The following is a 22,695-nucleotide window of genomic DNA, read 5'->3' as shown; positions in this document are numbered from 1 at the left end:
GTGACCACTCAGTGTAGATATGACATTACAATAAACAAAAGTTAAACAAGAAAAAATTGTAGCTAACTTATTCGTCAACCACTCTCCCATTTAACAAAATCAAACCCCTTATAATTCAAGTATGCCTTACCTATATAAAAAATATTTTATATATGTTTTACGATTATAGGAAGAAGTGGCCTAAACTGATTTTGCCCAAAATTACCCAAATTTTGTTTAAGTGATTCATCTTCTCATCTTGTCTTATTTGAATTTGATTAAATTGATTTCCTTCTACTTCCCAACTTCTCTCTCTTTCTCTATTCAAAATTGAGTAATTTTATTTATTTCTACGTCCCAGCTTGTCATTTTCTAAATTCGAACGTTAGTAAATCTATTTATTTTTTATTTCCAGTTAGTCTTTTTTCTGTATTCAAATTTTGTTAAACTGATTTATTTCTACTTCCCAGCTTCTCTCTATATTCAAACTTGAGTAAACTGATTTCTTTTTAATTCGAGCTTTTCAGTTTCTGTTTTTTAAATTTAAGATAATTGATTTCGTTCCATTTACTTCTCACATTGTCTATTTCTGTATTTAAACCGGAACAAACTGGTTTTATTCCAGTTCCAATTTTTTCCTAGTTTTTTAGTCAGTTACATTTCGGGGTTAAAAAGGTTATTATGTATCATATATTTAATAAGCCAACTACTTCAAGCAATTATTACATATAATTAAATTTTCAAATACACAATGAAAGTGTAATTACAAATTAAATGCGCAAGCGTTTTTCCACACATTATTTAAGGTTTTATTTGGTGCTCGATTTATTAATTAGTACGATTTGGTTAGCCTAACTCGACTGCTCTCAGTACGAAGCTTATAGAAATAATATGTAAACCACCTTCTTTCTTACATCAGTCTTACCTAAAATGTATTATGTATAGCGTCTTATAGTTTGTAGACGATTCAGGAAAACGATATTTGACTGATTTATATACTCTTTACAGAGATATAGTTTAGATAAATCAGAGTTTAATTTTCAATTAACTAAGTTTATACTGAAACATAAAATTAAAACCCATCTAATTCTTACAAGCAAAGATTAAGCTAATTTAGAAAATTATACGCCTCTTGGCGTCTTCTACGTTAACAACTCTCTTATAAAACAAGTAATAACAATAAACTCTTCTGTTTCATTCCCCCTCTAACTTTTCCTTGTATAAAAGGGTTAACAAAACAGTTACTTTGTTTTCCTCGATATCACGAAAGAAACCATTAAGTACAAGAACTTTGATAGCAATATAACTGTCTTGTTTCATGTCCGCTAAATCTTTGCTGTATATCAGGAAAATTGTACTATACATCCTTTAATAACATCGGTTCCATTAGTAACAGTAAAAACGTAGTCATGCGTATGTATGGCAAACTTTTTGTTTTCAAATATTCATTGATAACGGCATAACTGTCTTACTTCATATTTTCAAATCTTTACTCTGTCGTACGAACAAGACACTGGCAACCTTTTCATAAAAATTATATCCTTGATAGCAATATGAGTTTCTTCTTTCATATTTTTCGTACCTATGTTCTATAGCAGGAAAGGATTTTGATTATGACATATAACTTTATTGCTTCCTGTCATTCAAAGTTTTATGCTAAAGTAGGAAGAAAACACTACAACAATTCTTAATTAAAAACATTTCATTGGTAACAATATAAACTGTCTTGCTTCATGAACTCTATCATATAGAGTCCATATCATTGTTGTATATAAAGAGATTTACACAGACGCAGCCAAGCCAATGGTACGGTACGACGCGTTCGGTTGCTAGATAAGGTTAAAACAACAACAACAAAAATAAAAGTGGAGCCACGTCTTTGTGGAAGAAATAAGTTTCAATTATGCTATCATATTTTTGCTGCAGGAAGAAAAAGTTCTCCAGGATGTCCAGTTATGAGTCAAGGGACTATAATTTCCTCTTAAGGGTTATTTTATCTCTTTAAAAGGGAGAAATTAAATGGTTTTGTTCATGAAATAAAACATCTAACGCTGGTTTTCGTCGAAAGTCACCCTCAGTCATGAGTGTGTGTGCGAGTGTGGACTCTCATCTCCCATGAGATAGTTGACTGTTCCACACAGATGGCTTGTTTACTTATAAAAACTTAATCTTGTAGTTAAGGAACCAGTATCTCTATGATTTATCCAATAGAGCAACCTGGCACGCATAAAAATTTAATCTTGTAGTTAAGGAACCAGTATCTCTGTGATCCATCCAATATAGCAGCGTGGAACGCATAAAAATTTAATTTTGTAGTTAAGGTACCAGTATCTTTATGTTCCATCCAATAGAGCAGCGTGGAACGCATAAAAACTTAATATTGTAGTTAAGGTACCAGTATCTTTATGTTCCATCCAATAGAACAGCGTGGAACGCATAAAAACTTAATCTTGTAGTTAAAGAACCAGTATCTCGATGATCCATCCAATAGAGCAGCGTGGCACGCATAAAAACTCAATCTTGTAGTTAAGGTACCAGTATCTTTATGTTCCATCTAATATAGCAGCGTAGCACGCATAAAAACTTAATCTTGTAGTTAAGGTACCAGTATCTTTATGTTCCATCCAATATAGCAGCGTAGCACGCATAAAAACTTAATCTAGTAGTTAAGGTACCAGTACCTTTATGTTCCATCTAATATAGCAGCGTGGCACGCATAAAAACTTAATCTTGTAGTTAAGGAACCAGTATCTCGATGATCCATCCAATAGAGCAGCGTGGCACGCATAAAAACTTAATCTTGTAGCTAAGGTACCAGTATCTCGATGATCCATCCAATAGAGCAGCGTGGCATGCATAAAAACTTAATCTTGTAGTTAAGGAACCAGTATCTCGATGATCCATCCAATAGAGCAGCGTGGCACGCATAAAAACTTAATCTTGTAGTTAAGGTACCAGTATCTCGATGATCCATCCAATAGAGCAGCGTGGCACGCATAAAAACTTAATCTCGTAGTTAAGGTACCAGTATCTCGATGATCCATCCAATAGAGCAGCGTGGCATGCATCATAGGACTTGTTTGTAGTCCTCTTCGAGTATGTAGTTCAGCATTTATTTCAAACAAGTTTAATAACTGATTTTCCAATAACATTTCTTAATGAAAAAACTTTAGCAAAAGACTATAACAATGCAAATACCATCTTCAAGGACACAGTTTTATTATATTCTTAAATTGAAAAATTCAAATACATAATTCACACTCTTCAATTTTAACTAAAGTTTTCTGAATTGCCAGATGTTTGATGTTGTTTATCACGAGAACACTTGACAGTAAATATACCTTTTAATAGAATCGAAAGGCACACAATGGGCCTAGAATAATGACCGTATTTGTTCAATACAAAGACTGCAGTTCAAGTATCGTATAATTAGCTGGCTTCCCTATGCCAAAATTTGGGAGCAGAATCATGACATTGTCCAAGATATTATTTACCATGATTCTGTTGCATGAGGGAAATAAAAACCAGACTGTTTTTTTTATAATGAAAGAAAACGAAGACTAAGCTACGATCCAATAACACACTGCCATTTTGATTGATCTGCTACTTTAGTATTTATCACTTCCCATAATTCTAACTCTGATGACAAAATTTTGGCTGTTGTTTTCCTGGAATAGAATATGATCGTCTGAAGAATCACTTTGACTGTATTACATCCTTCTTCAATATGGTCTATAGTTTCTTTTTGCTACTACATTTGCGTCATAATGCTTGCGTGGGTGTCTTCCCTGCTGAGCTACAACTGTGGTAGCTGTAGCGATTCGTTACAAATTAGGTCTCTAAAAACACCAGCTACTAAGAATATGAACCAACTTAATTGCGTCTGTAAAAAGTCTTTATAGCATATAGCAGTCTATGTAAATCTCCAGTGTGTCAGAATCGCAACTTCTTTTAAAGCATAAATCCTATTTCAATATCTCAAATTCAGAGGCCATTAATGAAAATACGTTTAATGCTTAAGTAGGTATCTGATCAATAGCATCTGCATGTTTCTCTTTTCTTGTTCATGCAGATTTCCACTACTTTCTGACACTGAGCTTCACCATAATAGTAACACCATGAAGAAATACTTAAGTTCACTTAAAGTTTTCTAAGACTTTGATTAAAAAAACTAAATTAGTTTGTATTTCAGGTGGAGTTTCAAAGAATTACATAATATTTGACTCAATTTTGTTGCATATGTACTTGAAGTTAGTTTTCATTTCCATGACACAATCAGATTTACTGATTTAACCAAAATCATGCAGCATCTCTGAATAGAATATAGACAGCTTTTAAGAAAAGTATTAGCAGCATAGTTTTGATACAATATTTCACTGTCAAAACTCTTCCGCTAATGTTACTAGATTAGGAAAACTAAATGTTACATTAATTAACTGAAATATGGGGTTTTCTCTTTAATAGAAACAGTTATTCAGGAATCTACTAATATCTGTATAAAATAAAAGCAAAAAATTATTCTGCAAATACATCAGTCTGGCAACTTGTAATGGTTAATAACTGAATTTTTTAATATTTTGCTGATCTAAATTCTGTTTATATTTTGATTTTGAAAACAAAATATTTTTGGTAAGATGTAGAGTACTTTTTAAACCGTGTTGAATTTAATATACGTATAACTCAAATGAGAGTAGATTCTAACAACTCCAAGATTATAGAATGAAATGGAACTACTTAAGTTGATCAGAAAGTGTATTAAATTACTTGAATAAATAGTTCACTTTTCAACTTGATAGAAATGCATTCTGTTGCTACCTGAAAAAATATGAGATTTTGGCTAGGATTCATAATCTCCTATTTCATCAGTACCCGTGAGTGTAACAACTATGAAATACTTTTCACTGAAATAATGCTAAAGAGTTTTCAATCCAAATCATAAAACTGAACCTAAGATTCTTCATTACACCATCTTTAATTGTGGTTTATTCAAGACTAGGAATTACTGACTTCCGTTGCATTACTCACACGTGTATATGTATATCAGACCATATTATGGACACAGTAATTGATTTTGATTTGAAATATAATAATTGACTAATCACTTTCGTTTTCACGAAATGATGTTTCTTATCCAATCTTGAACACAACTATTTAGCATATAAAATCCAAATTCATTCGCTTCTCGTCATTATAAAGGACATATTGTCTTTTTTTTAAGACTCAGTTTAGTTTCAAAATGCACAAAGTTTATTTTAGAAAAGAATATCTAACCGTGAAAACCAAAATATTGTTTAGAAATAGCTGGTAAGTTTTTACTAATGTCTTAGTTTTATAAAAACAATATGACTCACCTGACTTTCCTACTCCTGCTAGCCCTAGCACCATAACTTTCAGTGTCTTTGGACGAGCATGGTGTGATAGTCTGCTGAACACCGACTTACCTCCTGGAGATCGAGGTGGAAATATAGATGATGCAACAGTGTCTCCACTGTTATCCTCGTGTGTCATTTGGTGGTGCATTTTGTTGTTGTTGTTTAACTGAATTTCATAAGTAACCTATAAAAAAGAACTTAAGAACAATTCAACTTTTTTTTAGATGAAAAAGGGTATTCATGCGTCACCAGTGCAGCGTTTCTCAAACTGGGATCCGAGAACTCCCAAAGGTTCGCGAGATTATTCCAGAGGGTCCGCGATCATATCTGAAATTTCATAAAGATATTTAAAGAAATATGATTTGTAAAATAAAAAGGTTTTCCATAAAATTATATTTATATATATATTAAAACTCTAATTTTGGAATACAGTTTTTTATGTACAAGGAATCGTTTTTTTTTTCAAACAAAAAATATCAATAGGTTTGGGAGTTAAATTAAATTCAAATGGGTCTTCTGGTTACTAAAGTCTGAGAACCGCTGACCTAGTGTGTAACCGTTACTTGAAGAATAGTTATTGTAAAAACAGACCCAGCAAAAAGAATATTTCCGAGAATGCTAAACGCCTAAAGGTTTCATATTTCTATTAAATTGGTTAAAATTAAATTAAAAGCTAGACAATCCGAAGTTTCAACTAAGATTTACTGCTATGGTACCGTCTTATATTTCTTGGTAACTTAATCACACATGCCAAATGTGCTCGTTTAGGTTTTGCATCTTTCTCATGCAAACGACCATATTTTTCTAAGATAAAATTACGGCACTAATCCTGAAAAAGATTCCATTCTTGCATGTCAATCGTTTTTGTTTGTATTTTGTTTTGTTAATTTTTTGACAGGAGTATGTGTTCGATTTTGGAGAGAAGTCTAACATTTGAAAATTTTAATACTTATTCCCTGAACATGTTAAATTTGATAAATAAAAAAAAAGCAAAAACCACGATAATTAAGCTTAATTAATTCAATATTTGTATGATTCACATTCTTTGAAAATTAAAGAAACTACATATATCTTTGTTGCATTATATTGTGTCTAACTATCACTAGCACAGCTCATAAATGTTGGCAACACCTTATCGTTAAAAACTAATCATAAGCAGAAGCTTTATGCTATAAAGCTGAGTCTTTATCACATTTATGTATAATTATAGCAACTTTTATAATTGAAGTCCAAGTGAATGTTTGTGGTGTAATGGAATCAATCGTCATGAACTGGTAGTGCCATCCCTTAGAAATATTTGTTAACTCACAACATACTGATAGAGAACAATAGTTATTACCCGTGAATTTCTATTGGTTGAGGATATAATTATTGAACTTTTCATTAGTTATGAGTTTTATTAGGAAAGAGCGCCAATATTTGATATCTTTTTATTATCTGCGAGATAAGTTGCTGTTAAACTTTTCATTACATATGAGTTTCCACTGGTCGAGGAGTTAATTATTCAACTTTCTTTATTACTTGTCAATTTCTATTGGATAACAGAACTAACTGTTAAACTTTTAAACGCCCGTCAGTTTCTATGGTTTGATGTCACTAATGAACAACGAACAATAAAAAATCGTTTGTAACATAATAGTAGAGTAAGGCGGGAAACTTAAGATACTGTGAAATTCAAATGCTAGAAGCTTCTCATATAACACAACAGGCTTCAGTATTACAAACATAACACAAAGTTATGAGAAATGATGTCCTGTACACTCTAAGCTTGTTCCAGTCAGTCGAAGATAGCAACCAACTGTGATGCTTCCAGAATAAATGGACGTACATTTTCCAATACTTAAATTCTCTATTAATATATATAAGCATTATACAACCCAACCTTTTAATAATTTCTCAAAGCCTAATTGAATATTCCTGTTTTAACCGTGAGTTTACCCGGTCTTAAAACCATATCCCTACTGTGTGTCTGTACTCACAGGAAGATAAGTCTGGAGTGGCTGCGTGTATATTGATGAAGGACGGTGTGCAAATGACATGGAGGAAAAATAATTTGTAATTTATTAGAATTTACTGTAGCTCCATTCAAACGTTCCTTGTCAACCTTTGTATCCTTACTCTAGTCATTTGTCATTACCAAATTAGCTTCAGCATGTTCTATAGGCGGAGCTGCTATCAGATGTTTATATAAAGATTTTCAGTAGTTAAAAACAGTACGTTGTAAAGTCAAATTCACATGCAACTTGACTGTTCTTCGATCACTTTTAAAACCAATAATTAGCAATATTGCATTTTGTGTATGATATACACAGTATAAGGTACTATATATTTTATCATTACTCACTTAAAATCATGAATAGTTAGTTTTTGTTGTTTAATATCTTGCATCATACTTTACAACTGATAAATAGCTTATTGGAAATGTGTATTTGAATTTACGAAATTAGGCCTTTCATTTATGCTTCGATGTCAATTGGTTAGTTTGTTCAATAGTCGATTGTTGTCGATATTTAGTCACGTTCTGTGAGCGTGTTGACCACACAATTGTGGCATGATAAGTGAAATACATAGTCGAGATTAAACTATAATACATGGTGTGAGGCATTGGTTATAAACGAATAAATAGTAAATACCTTTTGAGAAGAGGACTATTCAAGGACTATATCTTTACTTATTATTACTTCGGAAGAGACTGGTGACATTTATAATTCTTAAAAGGTGCAGGGAAATTACTTTATCATAAAAATGTCTGTTGTGCTGCCTCATGGGAATAGCATCTAATTCTACCGCAAATAATTCCTGGAATCCACAGATTCAATATCCAACAGTAGTTCTTTAGCTGATAAATATTCCCCTTAGTTCTCCTTCTCTTACAGTCAGTAAAACTTCAGGTTCTTCAGTCAAACTGATAAACCAATTATCTACTAATATATGTGAATCACCTTCATTTGTCGTTCAGTTCCACACCGTTAGAATATTGTCCCATATGCTCTCTGACTGTTCACTAATAAATTCACAGAAAACATCATTTACTGGGTCAGTTGCCCCAAAGTTCCCACCTTTGTTTAGTGCCTTAAATCATTTCGGTAAAACTACCAGGTTCAAACGGCAAGTGGTATTTTAATTACATGAAGATACTTCTCATTTGCTTTAACATATTTAAGTATCTGAACGATACCGTGACTTTATAATACATCATATCACTTTACCTAAGTACTTACTCGACTACGGAGACAAGATAAAACAACCTAAAACTGATAGCTCAGAAACAGAACGTGGAATGAAACCTAAAACATTAGAGTGCAAACTATGTCAGTGTTTGTTTGATCTGAAACAGAACCTTACACAGTGTTATAATTTACTATTAAACACAGTATTCTACACAAACCTCTCAACCGAAATCTTTAATCAGGTACAAACAGCTGCTCACCAGAATGACCATATCCTAGTAGTCAGTTTGTCATCACTCTCGTATTCCACGTGGTAAAAATTAATTTAACACCAAACAGACATTTCTTTCCATCTGGTTTAATGATAGATTTAAAGTGTTGGGCTGGTACTTTAATGGATTTATTATTAATAATATATTTATTTGAACGGTTTTGTTTGTTTGTGTGTTTTGACGCAAAACTATCTGCGCGCTGTCCACCACGAGGAATCGAGCCCCGGATTTTAGATTTGTATGTCCGTAAACTTATCGCTGACCTACTAGGTCCTCTTTCAACAGCATTCATACCGGCTCCTTAAAAATGCGCATTTACTTAACTGACGATATATAAAATATATTTACTTTCGGCCCATGTTTAGATCACAAGATGAGTCGAAATATCGATTCTACGTTAACAGTTGTAGGTCTTTTATTTTCCACAAAATTTAACACGCCTTTAAGCTCAAGATGAAAGTCGGGTTTTTGTTGCTTTTCAATCCCCTCAAGGCAATTTTATTTTTCATATTTTATATCTCGTGATGCTGTTTGTTGAACTTCGGGCAAACCTATATTTGAAGGCTATCTGTGTTAACCGTTCTATTAATAATTCTGAAACTATCTGTGTTAACTATTCTAATTTCGAAGTGATAAACTAAAATAAACACCATTCACCACCCATCGACTGTTATAATCGAATAGTAAGATTTTACTGTCGCTCTTTTTAACGCACCCATGACCTCAAAGTACGATGCGCGATATTATCTTTGACGGTAGTGGAGCGTGAACATCGGATCCATAGTCCGGCACACTAACTACTTAGGTGCGCTCAGCTCATCTTATGGTGAATATTTTAAGTGCTCGCTAGTCTGTATCACATACAGTTTTGGGATATACTTCTAAAGTCTCTGAACATACTGTTGATAAGCTTGACAGAAGCAAACATTTTTCTTAAAATATAATTATCAGTCGTTTGCTAAAGAAATCCAACAAAAAAAAACACTTTGATCTTTTCTTATAAATTAAAAATTTTTTTACAAGACATCCAATGCACAGTATTAAAACATTCAAAGATTCATACCACGGGTGTTGTGTAGACATATTCCTGGAAGAATACTTATGCTGTTGGAATATTTCTTAGTTTACTTTAACGTATTTAGGCGTTGCATGCTTCAGATTTGAGTTTTTCGGCGCAGTTGCCAGTGTACATTTTTTTTTTTTTACTTAAAATCCGTTAAACTTTTTCTAAACTTGTATCGCACGCTAAGTTCTAGATCACTACTAAATCACTACTAAATTACTATTCTGTAAGGTCAAAATCGACCTAGCAGTTGACAAACAACTGCATAACGTAGCGAAAAGACACGATATAACCACTAACACTTCACCAGTAGTTGAGAAGCCTACTTAATTATCATTGTAACACTTTACAACCACGTCACCGTTAAACAAGATGAAACTGGTTTTTTGTACTAAATTCACTGGTGTAAAACTTCCATAGCATTAGGTTATAGCATTCAAACAAACTACTTTCTATACTCGGAGGGACACTACTTACCGTACTCACGATATTTGTTTGTTTGTTTACAGTTTAGCACAAAGCTACACAAAGGGCTATCTGTGCTCTTCCCACCGCGAGTATCGAAACCCGGTTTCTAGCGTTATAAGTCCGCAGACATGCCGCTGTGACACTGGGGGGTGGGGCGTACTCACGAACTAGCGACATAAAGAACACAGCATTCAACATGCATTCCTACATATTAAGTACAATCATCAGGCGCAGTAGAAAGTTAAATCAAGTTCAGAAATATCTCTGTTTTTCACATAAAACGGTGCTAATCAGAAAGAATTACAGTAAAAAAGCTCACATTGAATGGGAAGCAACGTTGCCCTAGTTAAAAATCAGAGCAAGTCCAGATGATTTTTTTATGCAATCTAACAAACTGTAAACTTACTTCATTCATTGGCTTTATAATTTCTTCTTAATAATTATTACTTACTAAATAGAACGTGTCAAAATATATAACGTTGTGGTATTTCTCTCAATTCACATTCTTATATAATTATACAAAATCCAACATTTCGCCACGAAAATATGCACTTTCTGAAAGTTCTTTTAAAATCAAAATCCATTTTTGACAATGTTGATACTATGTGTACTCAACCCACCTTTAAAGGTTTATGTTTATGCACTTGTTAACAGCAGAACGACTTTATAACACCCCTCTTTCAAAAGTTTGAATTAGTCATCCCTGTTTATGCATTTGTTAACTGCATAATGACTTTATAACACCCCTCTTTCAAAAGTTTGAATTAGTCATCCATGTTTTTGCACTACACTTGTTAACAAAATTATAGAAAATTACATAGCAAGCCTATTTGAAACTCAAATAAAAACAAAACACTTTCAAAGATGCTTATTGCACTTGAATCTTCTTTAAAATATGACACATTTTTATTAGAATTATAATACTCTGAAAACTGGCTTTTAAAAATATGTTTGAAAATTGTGATTTAAAAATTATGCAGTAGAAAAAGGTTTTGTTAAATTTTAACAACACATACACACATAAATTAACATGTATCCATACGAGTCGCCCATAGTAGGCTTTACACCTATACATATTTCCTTTTCTCTCCTTTTTTTATATTCATACGCAATGGGTGGACAAATATCCATTTTCCCAAATTATATTATTGTAAGATTTAAAATTGTGTTATTGAGGCTTCCATGAATCATTATAGCATTATTCAACGCCGATGAAGTTAAATATTATGATGAGTAAATTGTTTTAGTGGTTGAACTTCAAAGTTTAGCTACAATTTTCCCAGGGATGTCTGGCTTCCTAGGAACACCACTTGATTTACAAAAATGCTTTAACAGCAACACAACTGATGTGTACATTTCTCAAAATGTTACTTACAATTCCACTGACTTTTGCATCTGCAGAGAGAACTGTTTCGTAGCTAAAATTATTTCAAACTTATATGAGATCAGAATCGTTTCACAGACCATGCTCTTCATTGAAAGAGGTGTTGTAAGAAGGTTAAATTTTCAGAAAATTGTCAGAGAACTTGTAACAAGGGCAGCTGAAAATAAATTGCAATACGCTAATAACTACAAAAGCATATAATTTTCTAAGTACATAAAGCAATTTTCCCACTTTCGCACCAAATGTTTGTTTTGAAAAGCGCCTATAATTAAATGCTTTGCAGAGAACCAAGAGGTTTGTCTGTCTTCCCTAAAGTAATTAATTTTCTTTCTCATCAGTCTACCTGGTCTAATGAGAACTGATGTATCTTAAAACGTTTTCCACTGGTTATAGCAAGGGTTTTAGTATGGGCTAATATTGTTCGTATTACAATTTATTAAGTTAGTGATATTTCCATACTTAATAATTTCTGATAATCATGTCCTGAAAAATGTCTTGCATGAAGTACATAAAACTGAATTACATGAAAACCTGCCTTTCACTTGCATCCAGTAGCAACATGCAGGCATTTCAGTATTAATTGTATTACGTATAATTGAATTTCCCTGTCACGTACAGAACTTCAGTAAAAGTGTATGTTATGCATAAGGCATAATAATGTTTAAAATACAACTTAAACTTACTTATTAAAGAGAAATATCCAATGAAGAAGACATATTATTAAAAGAAAATAACAATCTAATATATATAAAGCTAAGTTTGTGTCTGTTTGTTCGCACCTTTCAGCCATCTATTCCTTATACGTTTCCAAATTTCTTGATCAACCAGCACCAAACTTGACACATTGATACAGGATAACATGAGGGAAGTCATGAGGGGCTTGGACCCCCCCCCCCATCTAATTTCATATTGATAGAATACTTGAAAACAGTATGTCTTTCTTCTTCAGTATTGGTACCTTTATGTATTTTTATGGCACTTTTAATGTTTATTATGTTAAGAAAAATAAATAAAAGCACAATTTCCTATCCTTTGTTACAAACGAGTTTTTATTTCACTCGTCCAACAGACGGGTACTCCATTTAATACTAAATAAATGAGTGCTTATTAAAAATATCTATCTTCATTGTTGCTAAGAGACAAATGAACCATATTTTCTTTCGACTGAACTACGCATGTACCGCGGATGGGAGTTCTCACATACACTGTGCATTTAGTTCTTTCTAGTTGAGCTCAGTATATCCAGTGAAAATTTCCATCAGAAAACATAAGCTGAAATGAAATATTTAATTTTAAAAAGATATATAATGTTGTTGATACATATAGTAGCAGAAACAACGAAACTTTTTAATCAACGGAAAAAAATAGCTTTATTTCTTTACGTCAGATATTCGCAATGTAAAGCATTGACTGTAGTTATGTAAAAATTCAAAGTAAATAATAAAACAATAAAAATATACACGATAGTTAATGATTTTTAATCAATTTTTCAATCATTTCATCCACTTCACAGATTTCAATTGTAGCTTAGAATTTACTGAAGTCCAGCTAACTACAAGGGGAAAGTATCTCCCACCGCAGTTAATTGTTTCTAGTTGAAAACACTTCATATTACATTAACTTAGCTAATATATAAAACATATATTAATATAGTGTTTGCAGATGAATTGTAATTGTCTACATGTTTTTCTTTTTTAGAATTAAGCAAATCTCCTTTGCTCGTTTAGTTTTTATGTCATGTTCAAAGTAATTGGGGCCCGGCATGGCTAGGTTGTTAGGGAGCTCGACTCGCATTCTGGGGGTCGCTGGTTCGAACCTCCGTCCCACCAAACATGCTCGCCCTTTCAGCCGTGGGGGCGTTATAATGTGATGGTCAATCCCACTATTCGTTGTTTAAAGAATAGCCCAAGAGTTGGCGGTGGCTGGTGATGATTAGCTGCATTCCCTCTAGTCTCATACTGCTAAATTAGGGACGGCTAGCGCAAACAGCCCTCGTGTAGCTTTGCGCGAAATTCAAAACAAACAAGCAAAGTAAAAGGTCATAAGTCATAAAGAATATGTTTGAAATAAATGTGCATACTCGTTATTCATTCAACGAGACATAGTTAATATGTTGAATTCTGGTTAAAGAGAGATACCTTAATATCTGATCTCAGATTGAAAAGCGATGCTAAAAAACATGCGAATCATATTTTCTGCCTTTGTGCAGCGGGCTGAGTCCAATACGCATCGTACAATTAAGTGACTGTTAAAAGTACAGCTCTTCAAAATTAAAATTAAATTGTTTCCTGATTAGAATCTAAGCCTTAGATGCCTTACAGAAGGTTATATTAATGGCATAAGATTGAACTGTCTGTTTAAAAATGAGTAATGTTATGCCTACTTTTTAACTTCTAATATTGTAAATTGTGTTTGTGTAGTTCCGCAAGAAGTTTTCACAATATTTTGGCATCATCTACAGCTGTCGTTTCAAAGGTTAAGGTTATTGACGTAATATGTGTTTCATTCCTTTCTTTGCTTTATCATCTTTTTATTTTACATTCATTTGTGTTTTTTCACGGTGTAGTCTTTAAATAGTCCCCACAAACTAATAACATACTGTGATTATACCTCAGTATTTCTAAGACAATAAAACAAAGATCAAAAGCATTTTTGTTCATTTTTGTTTATGTTGAAATTTGGTGTATAAATAGTAATAAAAAGTAATCTGTATCTAAATTTATAACTTTTATGAATCTTTCTATAATTGAAACTTTTTCATATGCTCTTACTATTCTACAGGGTGTCTGAAAAGTCTGGAACCATAGGCGCTTCAGCGAATCTTACAGAATGTGGTCCACATGCTGTCCATGTAATTCAAAACAAGTTTGGATTAACAGTAAAATTAACTCTACCTTCTCATGCTTTGACAGCGCCATGATAAGTCACGTATCCGAAATTAAGAAAAGCTGCAAATCACCTTTGGTTCCATACTTTTCGGACACCCTTATATTACATGCAAACTACCTGTATTTATGTTTTTCACGCGTACAAAATTATCACTTTCATTTTAATACCTTTACGATTAATATTTCTGCTTTTTGTAAATACAATATCACTACTCTCTTATAAATATAAATATCAATTCTAACATTTTTCCAGGAAACATTTCTATAAAATAATGATCAGTTTCAACAGTAAACAGAAATATTGGTCAACACTTATTGTCTACTAGTCCAGATTCGTGAGTAAATAAAAAATGAAATAAAATAATGTTATAATTAAACAGATATCTTCATATATAGTAACAATAGCTTTATTGAATGGAGTGTTCGGGTTTACTAACACCTCCAGGGACCTGTTAACGTTGAAAAAATAGCTATCAATGTAAGGTATTGTGTTATAACACAGAATACTCCAAATAGATTGTATTCCTTACATACAGTTGTCAGATGTAAATAACCTGAATTATATTTTACTGGAAGTATTGAAGTGCTTTGAAAGAGCTTACCTATGTCGTTTATATATTATCTGTATATAAACAGGTAGTATAGTGTGACTGTAGTAGATAAATACAGTACGTTCTTCACCGTTCAAGTGTAGACCTTACAGTCTCAATAAAAAAAAACAATTGCTCAACTACCCATAAAAATAATGTTTGTCGTGAACTATATAACTATGTTAGTTTTTTAGAATGTTGCCCAAAGCTGGAGAAGATCTCCAGTTTGTACAGCTAAAGCTCTTATAATCGTGGCTTAAACTAGATCAACACTTCAGTTCCTCCAATAAAGAGGCTTTCATCAACAGTTGCTAGTCAGAGTTTCAGTTTGTTTCTGTCAAATAATCCCTAAGTATACTCGGAAGCAACTGAGGGACATTTACTTCGGTAAACATTCCTTTCTATAGAAGTACGCCCACCCAGGATGGTATCTGTTCTTGAAATTCAAAAAACTGTGGTGTTTTGCATGGTAGTGAAAGAAGACATATGTGAGCTTTTCAGTAAAATGTTTGGTGAAGAGACACTGAAAACCAGATGCAAATACGTTTACACTAGCTCACGAATTTTGCATTGTTTGTATATTTTATGTCCAAAATGAAAGACGAGGCCAAAGCGTGACAAACGATATTATGAAATACGCTTTCAAGGGACGTGTATGCATAAAATACTTACATAAGTATTTTGTTTCTTATTTCATTGTGTTTATCAAAAAAGAAAAGTATGCCATTACTACTAAATATGAATTAGTTACTTTATGGGAGGGTATATATTGCGTGATGCAAACAATACTGGTTTAATGTTTTGTGTATCATAGTACTCTTTTCTATCCTGAAACTAACCAATGAGCTCATAAAAGCTTCTCCGTTGTATGAAAACCTATAAATCAGTTGAATAGTTTGGTTCATGGTTGCTGTGAACATAAACCTTACGATCTACACTTCGTTTGGTTACAATCATTACAGCAAATTAATCACGATATCATGGCAAGCTATAATATAACTCATGTCTTTCCTTACGTTTTGACTAAACTGCCAAAAAATATTGTCTTCCTGATTGATAAAAAACATATCATTCTTATATAATTATGGTTAAGTAAGTAATTGTGACACGTGAATTGTGTTAGCAAAATTATTTCTTTACTCTCTTTTTCTCAATATAACTTGTGTATTTCTACCTTTTTCAACTATTTTTATGAGTGTGTATTTTCATCACATAGTTCCTGTTTATAATCAATATAAGGTAAACAATAACAAACAATTTGTAGGATTTTTTTATACAATGAAATTACACGCTTTGGTAACGGCAAAAAATTACAAGAAAATCATCAGATACTTTTCTGACCAATTAATCGTGCCGGTACAGTCACGTGTTATGCAAATACCTTAAGTATTTTAGGTTATTAGTTGTGAATAAAGTATTTAACATTAATCCTACAAAGTTTATACACCCCACTCCTATATGAAGCATGTTTTATTTCTTTGCTTTGTTCTCTCAAGCAATACTGAAGAGCTGTGATTTTCCAAAACTACTTTCTAGAGCAAAGGGAGTAGCGAATCAAAGAATAGTTTAGGTCATACGTCATTTAGTAATCCTTTCTCTTTCTTCACTGAAATTACGTATTTTAGAAAGTAAATGATATATTTACAGATAAATATCAAAAACCAAAAACATATTGAAGGTAGTTTGTAAAACATTCTGTGTCATAATGAACTTCAGATGAGTAATTTGTTTATCCTGAGGTGTGGTTTGAGTTATTTCAGAAATTTAAATACAACATATGGTAGATATTTTCACACTTAAGTAGATATTTTATACGTGTCCAGTAGTTCACCAACTGACGTTTATAATTCGTTGTACAACAGTTAGTAGTAGAGACATTTATCTTCAAACTGACCCTATATACAAGTCACAGACATCTTTATGTTCAAACTGAACCTTTATACAAGCCACAGGCATCTTTATCTTCAAACTGACCCTATATACAAATCATACACATCTTCCTGCTTCGCGTGAATAATAAATAGCTGCCAGTAGACTACTTCTTGTTTACATTAACTTTGCATAAACAAGTAATAAAGATATTTGCTTTGAAATGCATTCATATATGATTATTTTGAGTATTTTGTTTGATTAGTTTGGTTATGCATTATGCATTTGAGAAGTTTCATTGTTTGTGACTGATTATGCAATCCCCAGATGAAACAACGGTAGGTTTATGCATTTTACAGCGCTAAAATCCGGGATTCGATTTCTCGCAGTAGACACAACAGGTAGCCCATTATGGGTTTATTCAGAAAAACAAATAAAGACTTACGTGAGGCTATGAAAACGTCCTTATTACTCCGATAAAACAAATACAACATTATTCAGAGATTATCAGACTTATGTCACCTTAATTTTCTTCCATTTACTTTACGCCGAGCGTGCCCTAGTAGTTAATGAGCCGGACAGTCGAGATGTGTGTCCCTTGTTCGTATTCCGTTACCGTCAAAACAAAACCTCGCTCCACACTTTAGCAACATAGGTATTTCATAACGATGATGATAATTTGAAATTCCACTATTCGGCCAAACAAGAGTAGCCCAAGAGTTGGCGATGAGTCCTGTTGATTAGCTGTCTTCTCTCTAGTCTAACATTTGAAAACCATGGACGAGTAGCGCAAATAGCCGTTAAGTAGCTTTGTGCGATTATCCGAAAACAAACACAAAACCCATTTACTTCAACCACAAAAACGCTCGTGTTCGTTTATCTAGGAAAGACGCGGGTTGTCCATGTGGTATAGAGCTCTGATTTTTGAACTTGGCGAGCTGGGTTCGTATCCATGCGATACCACAAAATATTATCCGCGCTTTAAGCGGTGGTTGCAAAACAAGAGTAGCAGTCAATCTCTTAGCATGGATAGTGAGTGGTAGAATTCTGCTGACTGGCTGTGGTCAGTAGTTCAGAATTAGGGACAACGGCAGCTTTACAATAAGCATAAAATACAAATATCGTCTATCTAGGATGATAAACAGTAACACTATGAATATTTATAAATAAAGAAGAAAATGCATTATAATCCTTATACCAAAAATGACCGGGGCAGTAAATTTCAAATTCGAAACTGCTATAAGGTGTAATTGTAAAGAAATAGTCTTACAAAGACTTACTGCATATTTGGTTGGAGTATGTGTTATGGTTTAAAGAGTTGAAGACTATATCCAACCAGAGTTCTGGTTTATACTATTCCCATGATTGAATTAGTAGTAATACTGACTTTCTTCTTCTTCAGTTGCATTTATCCCACCTAGTTTTGAGGTCGGCCGTTCGGGTATTTAGCCAAGAATTTTTACACTCGGGTGGCTGGCCCTGTCAACAACCCTAAGAGGCAAACATGTTCGGCGAAGGGGATTCGAACTTTCGACCCACAGTTTGCAAGTCGAGCTTCCTAACCACTAGGCCACCAATCCTGACTTTCCTCTTAACTATAAAACATTCAGCGGTCCAAACACCTTCAGAAAAACTAATCATTAAGTAAAGTAAGTCTAGATAGCATTTTTTATATTGACATAAAAATACGTAACAATTTTCACAGGACACAAACGTCCATGGAACTGACTTACTTACCAAAAATTATACATGTTACTAATGATGAGTGGAATTCCCTAAAACCGGTGTATCTCAGAGAAAGTATCGAATTGAAGATAGACTATATTTCACGTTTCTTTCTTGGGAAATGTACAATTTTGGTGACGAGATAAAAAACAAATCATATGATTTTAAACCGATTGTTCCCTGTGTAATCCAGGTGCATAGACGAGTGTTATTAATGTTACATATTATTCAAATACCTATTTCAATATAGGTTCACTGTGGTGAATAGAAAATAACTAAGAAACTAAACACAGATCACAACTGCAAGAGATCTAGTCTGGTTTTTCTTTTTGCGTGTGCCCAAAGTTGCTGATAAGGGGTGAAATGCCCGGAAACTAAACTCACATACAAATAGGAAATCGAATGATAGATGATTGGATGAAGTTCACGTTTCTTATTGGTGGAATTTACAGTTATGATGGTAATAATAAGAAAAACAATAATAACGATACGTTATCTGTCACCACAATAATAATACAACTTCTTATGTACAATCACAATAACTTTTTGCAACAATACTGTACACTTCTAGAAATAAATCGATTTTGCAGATAAGAGTTGTAAACTTAGTTAATAAAAAATTGAACTTGAAGGTAAAACCCCGATTGAGTTATTAGTTATCATTAATTTACCCATGTCATGAATTAAAGAGAAGATTTGGCAATCTTGTGTTAAAGTTTAGAATGGTGCTACAAACTAACCAAAATTTTACCCCAACTGTCCAACCCTTCGCGCTCTTTGCTTTTGACAAGACGAGCAGTAGTGGTTGTCATCATTATTAAATTGCAATAATTATAAAATTCTGAATAATATTGTTGAAAACATATTTTACTGTTAGATGATTAGGTAGTAGGGGAAGAGCAGAGGAGTAAAAGAAAATAAATGACTGTAGATTATTGGGTAGAGGTGAAGGTGTGGCACAGAAATATTTGTATCTTTCAGACCATTGGATCGTCACTGACTTAGTTAAATTTTTAAGAGTTACAAATCGTTATACCCCTATATTCGCAATAAATATTAAATATAAAATCGTTTGTTCTTTCTTTATAATCTAACATTATGATCATAGTTCTAATATCATATGAGTTACAACTCGAATGTTGGTGGTATGTAAAACACTAAGCAATGTTGTATAATCGTATTATAACATTAGATTATTTTTCTCTTAAGTGGCTAGCTAAAGGTGTGAATTTCTTACCTTTGTCACGATGATCTGGTACAAAATAACACATTGGTCCTGCGTCTTTGAATACCTTTAGAACAGGTGTCAAAAGTTAGGCGAAACTTTGTTTAACAATTGTATTTTATTATTTGGATGTTTTAATTGTTATTTTTCTTTTAAAAAGAAAATACACAATGCAGTTGATACTATAACAATACTTTTACGAGAATCGTTCTTTATTCCAATATTATCTAACACATTTAAACCAATTAGATAAAAGAGTAAAATATGAGGATAGGCCTTCCTTTCTCAGGTGGCCTTTCTATGTTTACGGAAGTTTCCAAAGACGAAATGAGTGTTGACTTTTCTCTTCAAGAATTTATTCAACAAGACGCCTAATAAGCTGGCAGAGGCGAATCCCAAGACGACAAAGTTAGCTCATGAAGAAGGTCAGATGATACAAGAACAAACTTTATGGGACTACAACTTCTACCACTGTTACAAGGAGTCACGCTCCATCCACTCGCTTTTTCGAGCTTCACGCAGTCTTTAGTTTTGAAGCTGAGCCTCAGAAAGGTTTTAATCATTTACTTCGCATGCTCCTGACTATTATTTCGTTGTCATGACAACCTATTCGCGACAAGCGATCGTAGGATGAATCGCTTGATATCCTGTCGTTCCTTAGATTGTGTTTCGTTGAATAAAATCGTGTTGATTGATTTTAATGTGACATGTTTAACAAGCAGATATACGGAATAAACGAATCTAAATAATCCAATAAAAGAACGTTTTTATCTATTGTCGTCAGCCCTAGTGGGGAACTATTGTGATTGTCAACATACTTCGTCCAATCACTGGCATGTTTAGTAGTCTACACGGTAGCCAAAGTCTAATCACTAACTATTTGCCATTTATTGTTACTAAATACTAATTGTCAATGTGTTTATATGATACGTTTCTGCTGCTAATCTGCTGCCGTCTTCAAGGCTGTCATAATAAAAATGTGTATATATATATCCAGGAGCCACGATTCGGGCCGAGGTATTCTTCTAAAAAACAAGATGTGCTATTCAGATTAGAACCCGGACGAACGAATATTATAGCACCCCTGCTATAGTAAGAAGGTCCACATTCATTATTTATCAGGCCTTCTCTGAAGATGGCATATAATGTTAATAACAATGATCCCAGTGTTAGTGTATTAATCTGGATCGAAATAATTAATAACTACTTAAGCTAAATGAAATATTAGTCCTATAGGAAGGGTCTCGCAAAGATACCATAGACAAGATGTTTTAGATGGGCACACTTTTTCATAACTTCCATCTATCATCGACGTAAGTACGCTTTTCACATATGGTTCAAAATGGTCTGAGCTTAGCAGTCTATAAATGACCCTTTTCCTTTGTCGTCTTTTGTTGGAAAGAAACTAAGAGGCCAACATATAACTGTTTGTGAAAAATACTCAACTTGTTGCTTAGAATATTCTAAAGTAGAATATAAAAATATCGGCTTGTCAACTTTTCAAAATCACAATTGTCATGTAAACGAAATCCTGTGTACGTATTTGTTTACTTGTTGTTGTTTTTTTGCGTTTATCAAGTACATCAAACTACAAACTTTCTCGTTGAATAAGATAATGTTTCAAGTTTCCCTTGTGATACATATTATAAAAGTATTATAATAATGTAATATATACATAACGTTTAACAATTTCAAACGATCTACAAAAACATATGTATTCTCTTGTTGTTCCATGTGCACTGTTGTAATACAACGAAGTGGCTAAAGACATTTCTGTTTTTACTTATATGAATAAAAGCGTGAAAGAATAATTTAAAATTAATGAAAATGTTTCACTTTGAAATGTTTTTTATTATTACAATTGCATACAAGTTATTATTTATTTGCCGGAATTATGCTAGACTTTTTATATAATGCTGATCACTCTTCGAGACTGTGTGGGATCATAATATTTCAAAGAAAATAATTTTAGACATCAAGAATGTATTCAATAAAACTAGAAATCTGTAATGCATATTTCTCATCGCTGCATTTGACATTCTTTGTAAGTATTCTTTATACGTTTGCAAAATACAATTTTCCAGGTACAATTGAATTATTGCTGTGTACAGGTCATAGTGTTTACTGTTTACGTATATAAGACAGAAACATTTAATGAAGTTAGGCTATACATCACTAGAAAACTCTAAGGTACATGCTCTTACTGAGTAGTTTAAGATTCGTATTAGTGAAACTATAGTGACATTACTTTGAAAATATTATATACTAAATTAATATTGTCATGATTACATTTAAGGCATGAATTATTCGGGTATTCATACCGATAACACAACTTTAAAACCCAGCTTTGAGACCGTACTAACTGTTTTGTTTTTTAGTGGAATTAAGTATAAACACCACAATCAAGCAAAGAATTTTAGAAAATAACACAACGTTTCAACGATCGCTTTTCTAGAATTACAGTATTAACTGGTATAAAGTTATGATTTGTGACATCACTATAAGTTTTTACTAAACATGATTTTATGATGGTTGCCACGTTGTTAAAAGGTTATAAATAATTATTAAACTTCGAGTGGTGCCAACAGCCCCTTCCTCGAGAGTATCAATTTTTGTTATTCTCGTATCCTCTGACACAGAACTATAAGTTTTTATATGGAGCTGTACAGTTTTACTTCCCAGTAGTTTAT

At 32.9% G+C, this 22,695-nt stretch overlaps 1 protein-coding gene across 3 annotated transcripts in view; it reads right to left on the bottom strand.

The window, feature by feature from the left end:
* The window catches only part of LOC106475663 (ras-related and estrogen-regulated growth inhibitor-like), a 44,668-nt gene extending 24,127 nt beyond the window's left edge, over positions 1–20,541 (bottom strand). The window contains exons 1-2 of one of the 3 annotated variants that reach the window (XM_022380926.1): positions 20,018–20,541; positions 5,331–5,678 (exon numbers count right to left, since the gene is read on the bottom strand). In XM_022380926.1, the coding sequence (XP_022236634.1) occupies positions 5,331–5,499 (169 nt within the window). In that variant the 5' untranslated portion in view covers positions 5,500–5,678; positions 20,018–20,541. The remainder of the gene's footprint in view (positions 1–5,330; positions 5,679–20,017) is intronic. The other 2 variants (XM_022380930.1, XM_022380923.1) reach the window with 2 other exon arrangements.
* Positions 20,542–22,695: the final 2,154 nt, after the last annotated feature.

Source organism: Limulus polyphemus, unplaced genomic scaffold (assembly GCF_000517525.1).
Source record: "Limulus polyphemus unplaced genomic scaffold, Limulus_polyphemus-2.1.2 Scaffold149, whole genome shotgun sequence".
In the NCBI taxonomy this organism is placed as follows: domain Eukaryota; kingdom Metazoa; phylum Arthropoda; class Merostomata; order Xiphosura; family Limulidae; genus Limulus; species Limulus polyphemus.
This window is presented reverse-complemented; position numbering and strand designations above follow the sequence as displayed.